Source organism: Miniopterus schreibersii, assembly GCF_964146895.1.
Source record: "Miniopterus schreibersii genome assembly, chromosome: 15".
Lineage (NCBI taxonomy): Eukaryota > Metazoa > Chordata > Mammalia > Chiroptera > Miniopteridae > Miniopterus > Miniopterus schreibersii.
The window spans coordinates 53630226-53638183 of NC_138115.1; the positions used below are offsets into that span (position 1 = coordinate 53630226).

General features: G+C 53.8%; 1 protein-coding gene across 1 annotated transcript in view; it reads left to right on the top strand.

Moving 5' to 3' along the window:
* CNTN3 (contactin 3) overlaps window positions 1–4775 on the top strand; it is a 97682-nt gene extending 92907 nt beyond the window's left edge. The window contains exons 20-23 of the mRNA XM_081159995.1: window positions 247–430; window positions 3337–3449; window positions 4282–4450; window positions 4540–4775. Coding sequence (XP_081016121.1) covers window positions 247–430; window positions 3337–3449; window positions 4282–4450; window positions 4540–4640 — 567 coding nt within the window. The 3' untranslated portion in view covers window positions 4641–4775. The remainder of the gene's footprint in view (window positions 1–246; window positions 431–3336; window positions 3450–4281; window positions 4451–4539) is intronic.
* Window positions 4776–7958: the final 3183 nt, after the last annotated feature.

Genomic DNA, 7958 nt, shown 5'->3' on the forward strand with positions numbered 1-7958 from the left:
GCTCAACCGCTGAGCCACGCCAGCCGGGCTTTATTTCATTCTCGATTCCTTTTTTCTTTAATTATGTAGCCTTATATAAATATTGTTGAGCAAAATTTCATAGAACATAATTGATTAATTCCTTATAGAAATTGGGAATCTTAATGTCACTGCTTTGTCCGCCAAGTGATGAGATAGACGCACCGCAGCACCCAGTTAGTGAGATTCACCGAGCATGAGGCCGCACCTGTCCTGTTTCTGCCCCAGGTGCGGTACTGGAGCGGTGGGGAGGAGGGCTCGCCACGCAGAGTGACCGTGGCAGCGGGGGAGACCTCAGCCCAGCTCCGTGGCCTGAGGAGCCACCTGCTGTACCACGCTGCCGTCCGGGCCTACAACAGCGCCGGCGCCGGGCCCTTCAGCGCCACCGTGAATGCCACCACCAAGAAGATACGTACGTATCTTGGGTGTTGCGGGTGGGGCTTCTGTGTGTTTGAACTGACGGGCCACCCAGCCAGCCCCGCTCAGCCCTGGCGAACGCAGAGCCACACGCGTTTTCCCCAGCTCCCCAGACCTTCAGGGGGACACCCCCGGGACCAGGAAAGCCACACCCTTGGAAGAGCTTAGTGTGGGGTGTTCGCTCAAGTCTGTCCACTTTCCTCTTGAAACGTGACCAACGTGCTTGGCTTGAGGGTTTCTGAGAAAGTTCATGCCCGAGAGTCAGGGGCGGCTTTTCCCCTTTCTCCTGCGTCGTCTGAAAGACGGCAGCAATGTACAGGGAAAGGTCACCCCCAGACGTGGGTGCAGGCGAGTGTGTGGTGCTTTAAACCTGAGCGGGACGCCCGGTTGCCGTGAGCCGAGCCTCTGAGCGTGCCCGCGGGACACTCACAGGCGCCGGCGTGAGGTCCCCGCTGACAGAGGCCCAGGAAGCGGCGACGTGCGGCCCCGTGGGTCCCCGTGCGGTCTGACGAGACGGAGCGCCTGTGTATCTAATCACTGTATTGCGTGCCTCCTTTCTCACCACACGGCCACTTGAATGGACATCGTCCTTGTCACTGTCACCGCCGTTAGCCACTGAGAACGCCCGGTGTCCCCGTGGTCCTCACACATCCTCTCGCTCGAACCTCAGAGCTGCCGCGAGGGGGCCCGTTACTGCCTCTCTGCTGCCGCCGAGGACGGTGTGGGTGGGAGGCCGGAGCTCACACAGCCGTGCACTCCTTGACCTTGCAGAAACTGTCTTTAAATTTATTTTCAAAGTGTATTAACTCAGTAAAAGCGTTGTCTCTGCTGGCTTTCTGTGGGAAGGAGACCGTCGTTTCGCTTGTTGCATTTCTGTTTTCACATAGAATTCCCAGGTTTTATGAGAACATGTATCTGTTGGCTAAAATTGCTAAGGACACCAGTCATATAAAACTGAGTATCGTTGGCTAGTGTTGTGGATAAAGTAAAATATAGACAAAGCATCCTCCTGCCCCTTTGGGTTTTAAATTAATTAACTTTTGCTCATTTGACCAGGGCTGTTCAGATGTTTAACTTTGAGTTTTCTACAGAAAAGACAGTCTGGCTACCAACTTGCTTGGATAATGAAATTGCAGAAATGCAGCAACAAACCATGTTCGTCCCTGGAGTAGCAAACACTTAGCAGCAATCAACTTAGGTGGCGATTAAATCTTACCCCCCACAATTAGGGAAAACGTGACCCAGCCTCACTCCCAGCCCAGGGTCGGGGTTCGGCCTGGGAGCATGTGGGTCTGCAGATGGACTGGAAAAGTCCTGGCTGCGTGGTTTGGTGGCCCCAGTGTCAATCCTGAGCCAGTAAGATTTAAATACACATCTTTCCATATTCAAAGCACAGCCTCCATCCAAAGTTCTGATACAGAAACAGACGCAAACAAGTTTATCCGGCCCTTTCCCTGGCTTGGTGATTGATGCGCGTACCTGGGAGGAAATTCTGGATGTAAAACCCAGTGTGGCTCAGTGGCTGACCGCAGCCTATGAGCCGGGAGGTCACGGTTCGGGTCCCGGCCAGGGCACACGCCCGGCTGTGGGCTCCATCCCCAGTAGGAACCCCATGCACCACCCCGGCCTGGCAAACCTAGTTAATTTTAAATTTTGTGTTAATAAGTTTTCAAATATACCAAGACACCCGTAAGACGGAATCTCTTAAAGCTGCTCCTGGCAGCCCTCAACCGTCACCCTCACCTCTGAGGGGGCTTTAGCGTCAGGCCCGACCTGCGGGTTTGGGGAAGGCGTTTGTGATTATCGCTAGGAAGAGAACTATCGTCACGCTTCAGGCATAAAGAGCTAAAATAACGGCTTTGGTGACTCGCTTGCCCTCGGCCCTCCCTCTGGACCGTAAACCTCACGGGGACAGAATCCTTGTGTCTTGTCCACCCCGCCCTGTGCCCAGCGTGGCCGTGGGAGCCACTCAGTAAACACCGGGGGGGGGGGGGCTAAGTGGATAAATAAAACCTACAGAAGCAGGTCAGCCTGGAGTATTCAATGAATCAGATTTGGTTCCTTTGGACTGAAACTGTGAATTGACAACACTGTGGCCTCACCATCCTGTGCTAACTGTGCAAGCGCCCTGTCCCCGAAAACACGGATTCTGTGTCCGTGGCTTTGTGTCCTATAGATCGTGGACGGTATTTTTGATTAGTGTAAAATAATCCAGGGATTAAGTATTGCAGCGTCCACCGAACACTTAGTTTTTTAGACCCAAATACTTGTGCTTTCAGAGAGCGTTTCCGTTAAACACTAATTGGCCTCTTTCATCTCAGACGTGTTTCTCTTACTCGCAACCCAAGAGCCAGTCCTCAGAGCACCTCTGCCCGAAGGCGCTGATGAGGGAAATTGCAGATAACGGGCAGATAAATGCCGACAAAACATGTTGGCTTCTGAAAGGAAACACTGAGACCTTTATGTTCGGAGGTTGTAAGAAAGAACGCGCAGGGCCAGTGTCCTGCGCTGTCCCCCCGCACGGTCGGCCAGTGATTCCCGCTCCCAGAGGGAGGGCCCAGCGCTCGGACGGCGTCCTCAGGACCCGTCTCGGAAGATCTCGGACCGAACGTTCCTAAAACTAAGCCCCTTCCACACCTGCTCGGCTCAGTAAACTCAACCCGTGTTTCCGCGTCTCAGCCGCAGAATCTCCGCGTTGCCCTGGTACCCACAGCTGCTGGAGAACCCACCCTCCGCCGCCGCGGAACCCCGCACGCCCCTCCCGCGGGCCGGGGCTGCCTCTGGTCCTGCACAGCCTGTTCTCGCCCTGGCGCCCTTGGGCCCGGCCTCTGCTGGCCTCTGTGACGGCAGGGACAGGCCCCCGCGCTCACGTCTGAGTTCACGTCTCATTTCTCCTTCCAGCTCCCAGCCGGCCGCCGGGGAATGTGGTCTGGAACGCGACGGACACGAAGGTGCTCCTGAGCTGGGAGCGGGTCCGAGCCCTCGAGAACGAGTCGGAGGTGACGGGGTACAAGGTGAGGGCTGTCCCGGGGGCCGGGCTTGGTTTTCTCAGTGTGGGCGGGAGGGCTTCTGTCCACGGCCTCGTTTCGACACGCAGACGTCACGCCTTTCATTAAAAGGGCGTTTTCCCCAAATGTCTGACTCCTTAAGTAGAAATAAAGTGAAATAGTTCTGCTCACGTGGGCATTTTGGACACAGTGTTTGTAAAGTATTTGTGTAGGTCTGTTATTTCCGGTGCTATCCATGTGCGACTAAAACAACGCGCAGCACTGGCCCGGCCCCTCGCGTGACGCTCGCCCTCGGTGCGGAAGGGCCCCTTCCCCCCAGACGCCGGCCCCGTCCCCCCCAGATGCCGGCCCCGTCCCCCCAGACGCCGGCCCCATCCCCGTCCCCCCAGACGCCGGCCCAGCTCAGCTCTCCGGCGGCCACAGCTCCCAGCCTCCTCGGTCGGGGGAACCTGCCGGGCGCCAGCCCCCAGTCTCAGGCCCTGGGTAGAGCTGCCAGGGTGACTTATATTCCAGTGGCGGGAGATTGACAAAGCAAAGCCAGAGCAGCCGGGCCCATGAAAATCATAAAAGCCGGCAACGTAAATACACGTGTGTGGCCCCGGCCCCTGCGGCTTGGTTAGAGCTTCCGCCCCCACCCCAGAGGGTCACAGGCTCGATTCCCGGTCAGGACACGCACCTGGTTTGCAGGTTCGATCCCCGGCCTTGTGGGGGGCGACCAGTCAGGGTGTCTCTCTCACATCGATGATTCTCTCCCTTCATTCTCTCTAAAAAATCAATGGAAAAAATACCCTCGGTGAGGGTTAACAAAAAAAAATAAACATGTGCTTGAACGTTTCAGGTTTTCTACAGGACTAGCGGCCAGGACAAGGCGCAGGTGCTGAGCACGAACCGCACGTCGGCAGAGCTGCTGCTGCCCGAGAAGGAGGGGTACATCGTCCACGTCAGGGCCACCACGGCCGGCGGGGACGGCACCAGCAGCGAGCCCGTCAGGATCCCGCGGATGACCAGTAAGCGGCCGCGCCCACACTGCCCGCGCTGAGCCGCCCCGGCGGGGGTGTGGGACCCTCACTAACCAGCTGTTCCTCCTGCTCCACAGGTTCGGGCGCGAGGGGCTCCACGCCGGCCACCTTGCACGCCCGCCCCGTGACCACCTGCCTACCCGCGGTCCTGCTCCTGGCACACGCCCTGTGGCGATAGTAACTCCTTTGTACTATTTACTGGAAAGTTAATTGGTTACAAAAAAGTGCTTTCATGAAATGCGGTGATTATGCATGTTTTTTTCCAACTCTGTATTTTTAACTTTCTACGTAGGTAAAATATGGATATAATTATAAAAAAAAAAAAAAAACCACAACACAGTACATCCTTTTAGGAGAATCTGAAATGCCTTAATACTTGATAAACCAAAGGACTTTACCTATTCTGTACTTCAGACGTTTGATATCCAGGGTGTCCCAAAAATGTGTACACACACTTTGAATAATTATGAATTCCAACGAGTTAAATCTGAAAAGGAAGAAACATCAGTTGAGCTCTCGGCTGCTGACGTGTGTGTACGTTTTTGGGGAACACCCTGGAGATGTTTGTAAGCTATGGTTTCGAGCGCTGACTGTGGATAAAGAGTCACAGCCTCCCACGTGGACACACACACATTTGTTGTTTTTTATATTAATATAGAAAAGCTCATTTAATCCAAATGTGATTGTCCCCATCGTTCGGGGGTCTTCATCAGTATTATTTTGGGTCAAAAACGCATTTAAAAACTACCCTGTTTGGAAGAGGGTGAGTGGGATTTGAAGGCGGCTTGGAAAACGCCGCCCTGGGCCCGAGGGTGCTCTGCGCCCCATTCTTACCTCTCCCCCCGTCCGTGACTCAGACGAGGGGACGGTCACACCCACCTCACCTGCCCCTGCCCCGAGAGTGACTGGAGGGAACCCTGAGTGTCCTCGCCTAACCCTAACCCTGGACCTGTGCAAACGTTACCGTGAATGTATTTACACAGGGCGCCGGGACGAGCTGGTGAGTAATTCCTGTGCGTTCCTGTGCTTTTCATTTTCGACACGATTTTCAAAGCTTTCCTTCCATTCCGGACAGGCTTTTATTCCATTCGATGATATTATGGAATCGAAATGACCACACTCTATCCGTTCTCAAACATTTAAAAATAATAATAATAAAAATGAATTGTTTCCTTCCCACCGATGAGCTTTCAGGTTTTATTAAAACATAGTGGAGGAAATAAGGAAGGACCTGAATCCCAGCCCACGTGCTCAACAAAACTCACACGGTTTTTCATTTCCAATTTCTGGTTCCATTAAGGGACCCGCTCTTCTCTGGGCGTCAGAGGTGGCTTTTTAATGGAATCCAGCCGCGTCTCTGAGCGCCTGGCAGGCTTTGTGGCTCCCGAGTTAAACTTGGGATGGAGCCGGGCACTGCCGCTGACTTTGATGTGCGGGGCTCGCCGCTCCGTGCCCGGTGTTCAAAGGCTTGCCGAGGACAGGACTTCAGAGCACTGTATAAAGAACACGGGAAACCGGCAGATTGAGCGTTAGACGTTGGGAAATCAATTTTTCCCTCTTTTACCAGTTTCACGTTTTGCAGGAACTTGTTCTTTTCTGCAAAATTATCAGAATTTGAAGGCAACAGTTCGTGTATGGAAAATAGAGCACTGCTTTACGTTTAGAGATGACGTTTAAGACGAAGCCGCTTTTCACAGAGAAGAACGATATTTATAACTTTCTCTGCGAGGTCTGTATATTCTGTAAATACCTAGGAAAGTCTAGCCGTTGCTCCTTAGTGAGAAGCGCCCTGGAAGGGAGCCGCGCCGCGTTGTTGCTCAGTAATCCCGCTAGTTCCCGGGCTGTCCATCTCCAACAGGATCGCTGAGTCGCGGCGTTTCCCGCCATATATCTCCGTGAGATTGTATTTTGTTTCATATTGAAAAGTACACAGAGTACCCTTAAATTTCCGTGTGTGTATCCTATGGTTATCTGTATGTATGATTTTCTATTATGCTAATAAAATTTATAGCAATCCATTGCCCATGCGTGATTAATTGCTGTATGGTCAAAAGGAACGCTTCAGCGGCACCAGGATACTTACATTTTTGGCCCAACTTTTACTCTTTCCATCCTTTAAGAGGATCCCTTAGGAATGACTTGTATGCCCCGCTGACTGAGTGAAGCCAGCGCTGAGACGGTGCCGTCCCTAGAAAGGCGCTTGGCGGGCGGGAGGGGGCAGAGGGGAAGCAGAAAACGCACTTGGTGGAATTACGGTGTCGCGTTTGTTCTGTTTGGCTGACGGCAGCCACTTCCACATTTTTGACAGGTATTAAGATTGACATCCATCTGCCGGGGGCTTCACAGACTTTCTCATGGGTGCCTGAGTCAGAGCCTTGTTTTTAAACAATCCTCATGATATAAAAGATTCTAAATATTTGAAAAAAGACTCTCGAAAAAGATTAGTTTCTAGTTAGTAGAGAGTTTTAAATGTTACTGTTGACGTCAGGAAAATCAGAGCAGTCACGAAATTGGCAATTAGTAAACTGTCCCTCCTTTAGAAGGAAAAGATGTCAGGGGACAGGAATGCGCTTCTGCAGAGGAGACGCTCAGTGCCACAGACTCGCAGAGGAAATGCTAGGAGCGGGGGCCAGGGCTCGGGAGGTCCATGCGCAGCACGGCAGGTTCCCGCAGAGAGAGCGGTGGACCCGGATCAGCCTGAATCCGGAGCTGCCGCTTTCCCAGGGTGACGCTCATCGAAACTCTACAATCCTGTGTTCGCGACGTTCGCCGTCACTGAGAAGCCAGGCGATACCCCCAAGAGCGTTTTCTTTCATTCTTTCATTGCTTTTTATTTTTTTGTTAATCCTTAGCAGACGATATTTTTTCCATTGCTTTTCAGAGGAAACGGGAGGGGCAGGGGAGGGAGAAGCATGGATGTGAGAGAGACACGTCGATTGGTTGCCTCCCGCATGTTCCCCGACTGGGGCTGGGGCGCAAACCGGCAACCGAGGTCCCTGCCCTTGACCAGAATCAAACCCAAGACTCTGTGGTGCTCAGGCCGACCTCTAACCACTGAGCAGCCGGCCCCACCTGCCAGGACAGCGGGGACGGGAAGCTTCGGAAGCTGCTGCAGTGACTTGCCCGAGGGGTCTCAAGATCTGAGGGTACCCACAGGCCGGGCGTCATGCCCAGCTGTGAGCTGAGCGGTCCCCTGGTAGGTCCACCTGAGTTATATCTTCGACGGGAAGACAGGGCGGGCGAGGGGTGGCTGACGCGCTTTGGAACCCACAGCCCGGGGGTCCTACCTCCCTGCCCACGTGCTCGGCACCCCGAGTGAAATACTTGACCCCTCAAAACTCTCGTCCTCACCTGTGGGCGGGAGCGAGCCCAGCTGCCTCCACGGGGTGCTAATTCCCCCCAACAATCCCTATAACCTGGACCTCGCACCTGAGACACAGGCCTCCGCTCTCCAGGCTCAGAGCCCACGGCCTCCGTCTCCTTCCAGGATCTGCCA